Genomic DNA, 14,182 nt, shown 5'->3' with positions numbered 1-14,182 from the left:
CAATGAATGCCAAGTTTCACTGTTTGATACTGTGACTCTCTCTCTCACACTCTCTCTCTCTTTCTCTGTGACTGTGTGGAGGCATAATATTGCATAATTACATCAGCTTGATAAAGATGGTTACATTTAAAAAAGCATGACTTTATATGGAGAGCCCGTGTGAGCGGGTCTTGCGGAGTCGGTATTTATTATGATCTCACATTTACCAACTACCAATATATGACTCTGACTTTATAGCTTACTTTCTGTCACTTTTGCTCAGCTCCAGTTTCTGATTCTAAAGGATTTGGCATGTGACCAACTCCTCTCAAACCCAGTTTCTATTCTTTATTATTAGACCCTCCCTTTATCTCTCATATGCCCCACAACTTAAAATCATGTATTAACGAAGTCGATTAAAGTTGGGGGTGAAAAAACAATAGAAAAAGAAATTTTTCTCATTGAACAGGGAAAGATATTGCCAAAAGAACTATACACCATTTTGCCCAATCATTTCCCTAATCCAATGCACAAATGAAGTGACATAGTTTTATTCTTATTTACAGGTACAAGTGCAAGAACTGTGGTGTGGCCTTTCTTAAAAGGTCATCTTTTTTCGATTGGATTTAGGTCCTAAAAGAAAATGTTACACTATGTGAAATGCCATCATAAGATATGGGAAACACACCCTGTGAACCCCACTAGCACCATCTTTTGTCAACGTTTGAAATAATAGCTCTTCATAACAAGGCTCCCTTGAACAACTTTTCACTGATCCCACCCCATCATGTATCCAACCAAAAAAAGTGGGGCTCCATTAGAAGATCAAAAGAAAAGAAAAGAATTTTATTTTTGAAAAAAGCAAAAAAAATTCTAGAGAAACCCAAAGCATCCAAAAAGCAACATGTGATTTGACTCCCAAAGTAAAATTCTATTCTCATAAAATTTTGCATGTAACAAAGACTCCTTTGTCTGTCGAAGAAGGAGAATAGAAATGATCACAGATATTGCGATGGTCCCCACATTCCCAAACAAAATTACAAAATTTGCTACCATCCCAAGAAACTATTATGTAACATGTGCTTACTACGGAATTGATGAATTGTTGTGGTGCTATTGATGTTAACTTAGGTTATTAAACATATTTATCAGTTTAATCAGGACATTTGGAGTTACTAAAATAGTTTTTTACTAATAATTTTCATGATATTGATTACGTCAAGTTTCTCATTACATTGCTATTACATATATAATTTTGAAAATCACTATTGAATATTACATATACAATATCAATTCACAATTAGTCTGTGAAATTCTACTTAATACAACACAAAATAAAATAATAAATTGATCAAATAGTATCTCCTAAATTAAATGAGAATAGGTGCATGGGATCGTTCAGCTCAATTACAGTTTGTTATGTTCAATATCTTCGCATACAAAATATCTGAATAGAAACTGTATAAAAAATATGCTCGTTAGTTCAAAGAAAAAATAACAGAAAAAATATAAACAATTTAATTTGTATGGAAAGCTAACCAAAGAAAAATACAATTTTGATTTTAATTGAATTTTTTCTAAACTTTGGCTTTATATATAACCTAATTAGTAATTGACCGTACATAGTCATGGTATATTACATAAATGACTTATAAATTTGAATTGTTTTTAGTTACATGATTAGGTTTTTTATTTTTTATTTTATTTTTATGGTTTACTTATATTGAACTCCGTTTTCTACACTAAATTAAATCGTTTGGCACAAAAATTAGAAAACTTAGATTAGATACGACACATGACGTAAAATTAAACTCTAATTTTTACACTAAATTAACTCACTTGGCACAAAATTTTAAAATTTAGATTAAATAGGACACATGGTACAAAATTAAACTCTAATTGTATTCAAATTTGAAACCTAATTAGATTTTCTATCAGTTTTACCTATTAATATATATATATATATATAAATTAACTATAAGTTGCTCTTTTATTTTTTCATAAAATATTTCTTAAAATAGTTTTTAAAATATTTCTTAAAATGTCAAAACTTTCTGAAAATGATTTATTAACAATTTCTTTAAAGAAATCCATTTATTATATATTTGGAAATGCTTGATCAATGGTTAAATTTTAAAAAAGGAAAAATGTAATCAAGAAGGGCGGTTCAAATGGGGAAGCGTGCAAAGCTACTATAATGTTGTTGGAGAAATTAAGCTAATTCCAGTTGCACAAAAGTTATGACTTGTGTTTTCTCAACAAAAAAGAAGAAAAGTTGTGACTTGTGAATACACGTGAAGCTCAACCATAGCAGCTTGTTGGTCCCATCTCAAATAAGGAGAAAAATCAGAACAAGTTGAAGAAAAAAAAGGTGAGGACTGATGCATTAGCAACATGGTATAAAGTTGAAAACAGGAAGTATCAACCACCAACCGTTATGATTTGTGACTTTGGAATTTGGCTACAATATTAGTTTTTTTTTTTAGAAGAGGCTACAATATTAGTTTATTTGTTGATAGTTTAATTAAAATATAATTATAATTTTAAAAATATGAGATATAAAGAAAATTATACATAAAAACTGAATAAAAATTACTGTCAAACATATACTTGAAAGTTAGTTAGTACTTAGTAGAATCACATCCACAAATGGAAAAGCAAAAAAAAAAAAAATGTATTACCAAAAAGTCATTCTATATATTTCATAATAACAACTTTAACAACACACCCTACATTTTACCTTCATTAAAATAATATTATATTTTATACATACCAACAAAAAAGAAAACCATGTTATTGTACCTTTTGCTGACAGTAGAGGGAGAATAAAAAGCTTTTATGTGTTGTTACAGTGAAAATGTATGTTTACATTTTTTTCAAGATGCCTCACTAAACGTGGGAATCTATTTGTGGATTTGGTGTTACAGTAAAAGCTAAAATGGATAAAATGCATTTTGCAATTTGCATCACTGGATGCTAATGATCTTCTGAGTTTGTCACTTCTCAACGACAAAGTGATGTCAATTCAACTATGGATTTTATTTTTATGTATGTAGGTAGGGTAAGATTCAAACGCAAGTCCTTTAATCAAAGATTTAATATTTGTTAGTCAAGTTAACTGAAACTCACTCGATTAAGATTTACTATCTATTTTTGCTTGACACCCCCATACATTGGTTTGCCAATGAATAGAGAAGCTACTATGATCACATCTTGACATAATAAACTATATGACTCCCCCATAAAGAGGACATAATAAACTATATGACTCCCCCATAAAGAGGAGGAATTTAAAAAATAAAACAAAACTTATGTCTAATTCCTCAAGTTTACTCCAATAGTTTTTTCAATTATATTCAAATGCATGGCTGTATTAAGTCTAATTGTTATTAAAACGGGAAACATTGTTAGTTGATCGTTAATGCAACAATGTCTATGAATAGAATTGGATACCAATATTCCTAAATTTTGCCCCCAAAAAAAAAGTGATAAGGAAGAGGAAAGCATCAAATTGTAGATGTATGGAGTAAGGAATTTTACTGAAAAGATAAAGTGCAAGAGCCATTTGCCATAAAGTTCAAAAAAATGAGTACCATTCACATAAGTTAGCATTTAGGCAAGGAATTAACCATTCATTAATAAGAAAAGAAAAAAAGGAAAAAGCTGAGAGAAAAAGCTTTTGAGAAATGAATCCATTGGCAATTTGACAAAATGCAAAAAAAGTACAAAGCACATTGAATACCTTCATGATGAACCCTGTGGTCTATCAGACCATGGCAAACCCACAGTAAGAGAAGATGTACCAGTACCACCCATATGTGTTTCTGCAGAACTTGTGAATTTACTCTTCTTGGACCATTGCCAGATCTTAGAAACAGAAAAACTATCACCTTTGCTTCCAATGTTAATCTTCTTCCCCTCACCATCCCCATCAATTGTGGAAGTCCCATTTTGTTCACCTCTCCCTTTCACAATTCTCATGCTACCACCAACTCTATTGGGACATAGAGCAACTTGCAGCTCTGAATCAGCAACCACATATTGATATGATCCCAATGAGTAACATCTTCTAGCATCCAAACTACTACTGCTGGTCTCTCCCACTCCTCTCTCTACTACAACTCCTACTCCTCCATCATTTGAGCTTCTAAATTTGCCAAGTCTCACCGAAAATACCCTCTTGTCACTAATAATGGCATTTTCTGCAGGCTTTTGACCAGAAAGGAACCCACTGGCCCCATTGCTTGAAAACCCATCTTCTTCCCTTGGGTCCTCAAAACAAAAAACTGGGTTTTCAATGGAAAGCCCAGCAAGCCCAGGTGTGTAAAGGTTCCCTCTACAAAGAGGGCAAGTTGAATTAGATAGTAACCATGTGTCTATACAATCAATATGAAAAGCATGGCTACACATTGGAAGCAACCTCAACTTGTCTTGTTCTGTAAACTCACAAAGACAAACTGCACAATCAAATGGCTCTTTCAGACCCATTATTTCTTTATAGTGGAAAACTGGGAGAGCATCTATGAAAGCTTGATCTAGGCCAGAATCATGAAGTTGAAAGAGTTGTTGCAATTGTCTCTGAAAAGAATCAGACTCAGAAATTTCTGGGTGTCTGTTTGATTCACTGTTTGATGATGAAGATCTATGCTTTGTGAGAAATCTAATAAGCAAGTGAAGTAGACCAGAAATGAAAAAGATGACAGCTAGAATAATTATGATAAAAAGGATTGCTGGGCTTATTTTACTTCCAGATGATGATGATGGGCTTGGTTCAGTATTATATGGCAATGATGGAGAAGAAGAAGGTGAAAGTAGATGAGAAAGAGGAGGACTGGTGAGAAAACCATTTCTCAGCCTGACTTGAGATTGAACCAAAGACATTTTAGGATATTGGCATACTAAATTCACCACCACTTTTCTCAGCTGAATTGCAACAAACACTCACTTATCAATATGTGTTTTAAGTGTTGTGTAACCCTCAAGAAACAATTTTCCCTTGCTTCCTTTGACACCAAAGAATCAAACCCCAACTCATGTAATGTGGTAAAGAAGCAAATAGTCACTTTTACTTCTTGCACTCCCACAAGAAACCCAAATACACAGTTTAGTCAAGTAATATGCAGAAAGAATCTACTTTTATTTTGACTCAGATTTGTAAAACCAAACTGGATAAAAGGACAATATTTTATTGTTTCCAGAAACTCCACCTCTTATCTTTTGCATTGGCAAGAAAGAATATTGAAAAAGAAACAGCCTTTCATAGATGCCAAGGTTGCAGTTCACCTACCTCAGCTCTGGAAAACCTGCCATCAATGGTGCCATTTTTCATGTGCTTGGTGAGTCTTGTCTTGGACACTGTTTGTTGCAGTGAGAACAGAAAAAAAAAAATGAAAATAAAAAACCCTGATAAAAAAAATGGTACCCTCTTAGGGGTTTAAATTTCTTTTTATAATGGAAGGTACAGGCTACAGAGGTCATAGGGAATGAGAAAAAAGGTCGCAGCTTTTAAAAAAAAAAAACAAAGAACCACAGACAGGGCAAAATTGTCATTTAGAATGACTGGGCCAAATCTTTATAGGTGTCACTACTATCCTTTTCATTGGTGTAATTTAGGCGTGCACACACTTTTATTTTTTTGCCTTACAAATGTTAACAGTTAGATCAAATAATAAAGACAAAATGGGTAAATGTTTTTTTATTTTAAAGTATGTAGTAAAATACTTGTTTGTCTAAAATATCTAACAAAATATTCTTGCTTATGGAACCCGATATTTTTGAGGTTGAGTTTTAGGTGGAATTGGACATTAGTAATGTTGAGTTTCATGTATATTGTCAAAATATGCAATGAACTCGATATTGTTAATATCAAGTTTTACTTACAAGAAACACATCTATATATAATATAAAACCGAAATGTTTGACTTTTTGCAAACTGCTCCTTTTTACACCACATGATTACATAAATTAATGTCATATATATATTTAAAAATATCGAATAATTATGACTTTTCTTTTTCAATATATACATTTTCAGCAAATACATTTTCGACAAATAGGCACATTTTCAATCAATAGGCATTTTTTAGTGTATCTAATATGAATGATTATAACATTTCAATAGACACCTTTTGATAGACACATTTTCATTAAATATGCACCTTTTCGGTCAATAGGCACATTTTCGGTCAATAGGCACATTTTCGGTCAATAAGCACATTTTGGTATATCCAACATGAAGGGTTATGACCTTTCATTATATACATTTTGGTAGACACGTTGTCATTCAATATGAACATTTTTAGTCAATAGATACATTTTCATTCAATAAGCACATTTTTGGCCAATAAACATTTTTTGGCATATATATCATAGCCTATCTTATATATCCCTGTATATATAACACAAACTAAATTAGAGACGCAACATTACTTTCTTTGCCTAACTAATAAAACTTTGTATTATTTCTTTCAATATCAATTTTTTTATTTATTTCATGCATTTTTGCTAACTATTCCAACTAAAAAATAATGGCTTTTTTTTTTTTTTCTCTTGAAACTCACTTTGTAGATATTCCTATAAGCGACTAGTAGAATTAGATTTTGAGGATATAGAGGTTTACACAGAACTCGATTTTGTTAAATTCGAGTTCTAAAATAGTGGCATTTTACCATATACTTTGGAAAGATGGGTGTAGCAACATACTTAAAAATAAATGACATTTAGCCATTTTCCCTAAATAATAATAGGGTCAATTGACGGGTACCTTAGGACATTTGATAATAGATTATTTTAAGAAAATTTTAAAACTATTTTAATGGCAAATAAAAAAAAATACTAAAAAAGAAGAGTCAAATGCTTTTTTTCTTTTCCTTAAAAAAGTTTCTAAAAATATTTTATAAACTAAGAATCTTACGACATTTGATAACTTTTTCTATAATAATGATAACCTTCTTAAAAAAAAGATAATAATAATATTAAAAATAAAATAATGATGGTGGTTAATGAGTTTCAAGTGTACTAATTAAGGTTGAGTTTTTTTTTTTTTTTTAATTAATTTTTTTTTGTTACAATGAATTATGTTGGAGTCAAGTAACTTTCAGTTAAATGGGTATTTTTTTTATTAGCTTTTTCTATCTTCCAATGCAATGGGATATTGGGTTCTACTCTTCTATGTTATTCATAGGCTGTCTCGTTATTATCGAGATAATGGTCTTCTTCACATTTACTGTGTAATACATATTGTTATTGATCAACAGAAAAATAATGGTTGATCCTCCTGGTTCCTAGCATTCATATTAGTTTGGCTAAAATACCATAAAGCCCAAAATTTGGCCAATGAACCCCCCCAAAAAAAAACCACATCAACTCATGTATTCATTATGCAAAAATAGATTTTGCTACGATACTTGTCCAAATTTAGGAGCTGCCACAGCTTATGCAAAAAAACTTATATTATTTCTTTACTTTACCAAGATAAAAGAAGATAATGGATGTTAGTTGTTGTTTGTGATGAGAGATAAATGTTTAAAAAAAAAATTGATATTTTAATGAAATAAAAAATATATAATATAATAAATAATATGATGAAAGTATTTTGAAAAATGGTTAATTGAAATAGAATAAATAAATTCTTGTCCTAAGATAAAAAATTATTTTTATATAAACTAATGTGAATACTCTTAAGGATGCACTTGGACATCGGATAACATGCTCCTAATAATAATAATCACCATAATTACAATTATTACATATTTGCACAATTATTGTACTTTCAACAACTAGGGACCTTGGCTAGGTCATGGTGTGTTGTTAGTGGACTACACTTTTTTTTTTTTGAGAAACTAGTGGACTACCCTTTGTTGCAACTGTTGGACAAGATTGGGTGAGGAGTACATGGCCCAATAGTAATATGGTCCATGGATCCTTGGTGGCTCAATATCCAATTCAGGATCCTTGGGGTGTTAGAAAAGCCCGAAATTTTGATGTAGTGCTATTTTATGAAACACAAGCCAAGAATCATTAGGCACAAAGGTTTTGAGAAGATTTTTGTTTTGTTTTTTTCCTTGGGTTATTAATTAATTAATGAGCAAGAAGTTGAAAATTGACTTTGTCATGAAAAATATTTTATGTTTTTTTTTTTTTTTTAAAATTAATAGGTTCTTAGTTAGATGTTTGTTAGACACAAATAAATCAATAAGTCAACAAATATTTATCTATATGGCGGTGACCTTTGGCAACCAAAGTAAGAAAAAGAAGGTGATAACTAGTAACGAGGGAGTTGGCCAATTAATCAGCAACTAACAACTACTTCGGTGGTATCAACTATCAACGATGTTGCTGTAAAGTGAGAGTTTGGATTTATTTTATCTTTTATGTTTTCAATTTATTTGCTTCTATATAGCTTTTTCTTTTAGTTTTATTTTTAAGTCAACTGTAATATTGTCAACTTTCAATTAATAAAAAAACTAATTCAAATGCACATATTTAATTTTATCAATCAAATAAATATTCAAGTGCACATATTTAATTTTATCAATCAAATAAATATTTTATTTTTTAATGCTTCGGTTATATATATATATATATTTTTTTTTTTTTGAGAAACAATGCTTCGGTTATATGCCTTAAAGAAAAGTGAAAAAAACAAGCATGGACCTACGGTTTAACAGTAAATCCACGACTAAATGTGTTTAGCAATATTAGACAAGAATATCTAGCAATAAATAAAGAGTAAAATATAAAGGGAGAAAAATTGGTGCACACCAACAAAGATACAAAATAACCAATCTTTTTATCTCCTTTGCCGAATAAATGTGAGGGACATGCAAGAAGTCAAGCTCAAGAATTCACACCAATAAGCATGATTAGCAGCAACTACAAGTGGGCACTTTGTTCCTTGTCACATTAGAAATACACAAATGAAAATATAGGAGAAATATATATCATAAATGTGAAATTGTCTCTTATAAGAGAAAGGGTACTCAAATAATGTCGTTAAATAAAAGGAAACTTGAAGGTTTCAGACTTTGCTGGATTAGAGAAACCATGTTGTTGGAAATTTTGGAGTGGAATTAGCTTGGGATTTTTTGGTTACAGAGAGTTAATGTTTAAGTTATCAATTTATCATTCGTTTTTCTTCTCCTTGCCTTCATCTATATATGCCCAAAACATTTTGAGGTATTTAGGATTGAATTTTTTTTTTAAGGGCTTGTAAAGAGTGATTTTATCATAACCTAACAATATATATATATATATATAATTTTTTTTTAAAAACTTTTTGCATGGGGAAGTGGGATTTCTGGGTGTTCGAGCTGATCACATTTTGCGTTGAATAGGGAATGTTAATTTGTTAATCTAATTATTTAGGAATGTGACTTAATGGTAAGAAACTCTTGTGAACCATTATAATTTATACCTACGAGTTTAAAGTTGTGGGTTCGAATAGCCCAGATGATCTCACGTTAAAAGTCATAACATAAGAGTATAATTGTAATCAAGCCAACATTAAATGCAACTTTGAAGTTGCAGGTGTGAGCTTTCTCTTTTCTTTTTTTTCCTTCACCCCTGTAGGTCATGGAGCTGCATTGAGCTACTCAGCTTACTGCATTGTGTACTTGCCATGGACTCTCATGAGCATGCAAGTATTCTAAGCTCAGCAACACCACTCATGGAATGGATCAATGGAACCTTAAGATGTCAAAATGTCATTTTATTCCTCCGAAGTCCGAACACAACTCACATTTCTTCCTAAAATACAAGAGTTTGATCCATGTGTTTAGGATAGCCCGTTTGAACACTAAGTACAAAAACTAAAAATCAACTCTGAATTCAAGATGATGCCCTCTTAGATTAGAACTTACTAGGTATGTGTAGAAGGATTGGACAGTCTAAATTGGCCAATTGATGTGATTGTGCTAGAATTGGAGCAATCTAGAGAGAGGATTTATATGTATTTTTCTTTAGAGATGAAAGTTGAGCTTTACGGGAAGAGTAACCCAGTAACCTTCACTTCATAATATATGTGCTAGTTGAAATTGTGTCAATATGTTGTGGATTAACTAAATTAAATTTAAAATCCAGTTTATTTTCAGTTTTATAATCTATATACAAATTTTCAATTTATTTTGTAAACAAAATTAGCCAAGGAATTCATTAGCTATTCCCTAGCTAACCGACCCTAAACGTACCCTTTGAAATTAAGTCAACAGATATTGTCATTTTCAACCATGGAATTCAACATTCTAGACCAGCTTTCCATTGAAAACTTGTCCATTGAGAAAAGAAGAAGAAAGAAGAGAAGGAATCTACGCACATATGCAACCAGAAAGGGCTCATGGTCCAATGCGTGAGATTTCCGACCAAGAAATTTTGAAGAAAAGGTATCAACATGTGCCGTACTGCAGGAGTTTCAAAGATTGGGCCATATCCACTAAAAGTTTTCCAAACAAGTCGCATGCCACGGAAGCAACGGTTCATATCAGTTTGTGTAAAAAAAAATTATATATTTTAGTATAATAACTTATTTTTTCTATTTTTATCTAATTATTTTTCAAAATATACCCGTCAAATTATTTATTTTAAACTCCATTTTATTGAAATATCAAACATTATTTATTTATTTTTAATTGTTTCTCTTTCCACACATCACAACCATTATTCTCAATTTCTCTCTCTCTCCATTTATCTTTGGAAAATGCAAAAAAAGAACAAAAAAGTGAAAAAACTGATATGCAGTGCTTATGCTTATTTGCGCAAAAACTATAGCAAAAATACATTCGGTACAATATATGCATAAATTGATGTGAGTAATTTTTGAGGTACGTCGCCCTCACGTCATTTTACCATAGCTAATGTGAGTGTTTAGATTCATTTGTTATTTGAAAACTTTTTTTTTTTTCTGCTTCGGTTGACCAGGTCAAAGGAATATCAAACATTATTTATTTATTTTTAATTGTTTCTCTTTCCACACATCACAACCATTATTCTCAATTTCTCTCTCTCTCCATTTATCTTTGGAAAATGCAAAAAAAGAACAAAAAAGTGAAAAAACTGATATGCAGTGCTTATGCTTATTTGCGCAAAAACTATAGCAAAAATACATTCGGTACAATATATGCATAAATTGATGTGAGTAATTTTTGAGGTACGTCGCCCTCACGTCATTTTACCATAGCTAATGTGAGTGTTTAGATTCATTTGTTATTTGAAAACTTTTTTTTTTTTCTGCTTCGGTTGACCAGGTCAAAGGCTCAAAATTTGGCGGTGTTGGCTGCCATTTCGGTAGAGAGATGGTCGGAGAGTATATTATCTATTTTTTTCTTGATTAATGAATCTAAATTTAACAAAAAAATTTAAATAAAAAGATGAAGAAGTAGAAGCAACGGTTGTGATTAGTTTCCATAGCCATTGGATCTTAGTGTGAAGCTAGAAAACCAATATTAAGGCCTGCACAATTAGAAAATAATTATAACTTCTCTTCAATTTCATGCGGGCATGCATATATATATATATATATATGAGTCGGGTTAATGTATACCCTTAGGGCACACATTAATTATCTATTTTAGGAAAGTTTTTATAAAGAATTGAAAAAGCTGGCAAAACAGTCAATCACTTTTACATTTTTCTATAAAAGGTTTCCTAAAATAGTTTACTAATGTATGTTTTAAGAGTATACGTTACTAATGATAGCTTTTTCAATTCTCAATAAAAATTTTCTTATAATGGATGATTAATGTATGCCCTAAGGGTATATATTAATCAAACCTAGGATTTTACTATCGTATGCCCTTAGGACATATGTTAGTAAATCATTTTAGGAAAAATTTTGACAATTTTTTCAATTTCCGATAATTTTTTTTTAAATGCATACATTAACCGGACTCATATGTGTATATATATATATATATATGAGATGGGTTCAAATTACATCTAGTGTAACTCTAAAGAGTTACACATTTTTTAAACCATTGAATTTAAGTAAATCCAACGGTAAAAAAAAAAAATCTTCATTAGTGTTAATAGTGTGATTAGGATCTCATTAATTATTCTTCATTTATTATATTTTATATCTATTTCTAAGCCAAAAAAAATGTTATATTTGACTCTCTCTTTACGTTTCTCTCTCTATCTTTTTCTTCTCCACTGTTTTTCAACCTCCATGAATAGATTGCACTAATTTTGCACAGGATCTCAAGGGTGGCTGATACTTCAGCGTTCAAATTTCCTGCTTACATTCTAGAAAAAAAAAAAAAAATCTATTATTACAAACTACTATAGAACTTTTTTTTTTTTTTTTTAACAACTGTCTACGTTCTATAGAATTCTAAATCCTGCTTACATTCTAGAAAAAAAAAAAAAAATCTATTATTACAAACTACTATAGAACTTTTTTTTTTTTTTTTTAACAACTGTCTACGTTCTATAGAATTCTAATCAGATTCCTTTATTTATTTGATAAAAAAAGATTCCATTGTGATTTTACTCGAACTTATCAAAGTATATCTTGTCAGTTGTTGTGACCTAACAAAAAAGACAAAAATAATAATATTGGGGTTACGTGATATGAGTTTATATTTAGTTGACATTTAATAAAGGAGATCAAGGGTATTACTGATCAAGCTCTGCTGTAGAGATTTGGGGACATCTCAAATGTTATACATTTAGGTTCAACTATAAAAGTTTCTTAAAAAACAAGGAGCAACTAAAAAAGTACTCATCCAAAATTTGAGAAAGAAATCAAAGAATGATTGGGATAGTTTAAAAAAAAAAAAAGTGATGCATTGTAAAAAAAAAAAAATGAAATTGATATTCCATATTTTTTTTTTATAGGAAAATTGATATTCCATATTAAAGTGATAGGAATGGTGAAGGTATGTAATAAAAGGGAGCATTATTTGAACGCTGAAGTTGTAAAAAAAAAAGTTGTATAGTAGTTTGTAATAGTAGATTTTTTTTTTCTAGAATGTAAGCAGGAAATTTGAACTCTGAAGTATCTGCCACCCTTGAGATCCTGTGCAAAATATGTGCAATCTATCCATGGAGGTGGAACAATGGTGGAGGAAAAAGAGATAGAGAGAGAAACATAGAGAGAGAGAGTCAAATATTTTTGGGTTCAAAAATAGATATAAAATATAATAAATGAGAGATAATTAATAAGATGTTAATTAGAATATTAGCATTAATGAGAGTCTTTTTTTTACCGTTGAATCTATTTAAATTCGATGATTTAAAAAATGTGTAACTTGAACCTATTTCTATATATATATACATATAATTAAGTGCCTGCCATATGTGTCCTAATTTGGCTAATACCGCATGTACTTTGAGATTAACTCAAAAGACAAAAAAAAAAAGAGATTCAGTGAGGAAAAACCCTGGTCCTGATAGCTGGGTATAACATTTTGAAATTTTGTACGCATATGGCCGACGAAGATAATAATAAAGCTTTGAAAAGATGGTGGGTCATTGGTTTCACGTTCTTTGGTCCAAAGAATGATTTAGAAATATTTCTAAATCCAGTACAAATTAACACAGTCATTTTTGGCTTGAGCTGTGGTTATTTTGAATTTACGTGACAAATAGTGACTGGTCCTCCTTCCTGCGTACAGGTAGTCTCTGCTAGCTTTAATGTTGATTTTGATTGGACTCTTTTGTTTTCAGTGCTCAGCTTTGGTGGTGTGACTAAAAAATATGATTCTTTCTTTGAACTAATGCAATTTCTGGTACATGTAGACATTGTAGTTAGTCCCCATGAAAGTCACAAAGTAGAGATGAATTTTGGGATTCAGGCTCTATTATTATTCTTTGTCATTGGAAAAACATAAAAAGAGGCACATAGAAATCATTAGTTCCATTTTTAGTGCTCCACAATCTACGTTATGTTATGTTTTTATTTTTTTGTGTTCCACAATCCATGTAGACATTGTACCAGTTAGTCCACATGGAAGTCACAAAGTAGAGATGAATTTTGGAATTCAGGCTCAATTATTATTCTTTTCATTGGAAAAACATAAAAAGAGGTATATAGAAATCATTTGTTCCATTCTTAGTGTTCCACAATCCACATTATGTTATGTTTTTATTGTTTTGGTAAAATATAAAGTGGAATACTGGGTATACAATTTATATTCAGAACGCTGAAACAATCGATTGAGCAAGATAATAAAGCTTACCATCCAAATTCTAAATGAAAATGATGAAA

General features: G+C 30.6%; 1 protein-coding gene across 2 annotated transcripts; it reads right to left on the bottom strand.

Annotated features, from left to right (window-relative positions):
• Positions 1-419: 419 nt before the first annotated feature.
• Positions 420-5,375, bottom strand: LOC112015355 (RING-H2 finger protein ATL47). 2 transcript variants are annotated; one of them, XM_024047752.2, is made up of 2 exons: positions 3,722-5,375; positions 420-750 (listed from the first exon to the last, which is right to left on the bottom strand). In XM_024047752.2, exon 1 carries the CDS (start codon positions 4,858-4,860, stop codon positions 3,724-3,726), a length of 1,137 nt encoding a protein of 378 aa, XP_023903520.2. In that variant the 5' UTR covers positions 4,861-5,375; the 3' UTR covers positions 420-750; positions 3,722-3,723. The 2 variants fall into 2 exon arrangements, with proteins under 2 accessions (XP_023903520.2, XP_023903519.2); XM_024047751.2 differs by lacking the exon at positions 420-750 and adding an exon at positions 807-1,437.
• Between the last annotated feature and the right edge of the window lie 8,807 nt (positions 5,376-14,182).

The sequence above is a fragment of the Quercus suber genome, unplaced genomic scaffold, assembly GCF_002906115.3.
Source record: "Quercus suber isolate HL8 unplaced genomic scaffold, Cork oak 2.0 scaffold_217, whole genome shotgun sequence".
In the NCBI taxonomy this organism is placed as follows: domain Eukaryota; kingdom Viridiplantae; phylum Streptophyta; class Magnoliopsida; order Fagales; family Fagaceae; genus Quercus; species Quercus suber.
The sequence above is the reverse complement of the archived record's forward strand: the minus strand, read 5'-3'. Positions and strand labels throughout refer to the sequence as shown.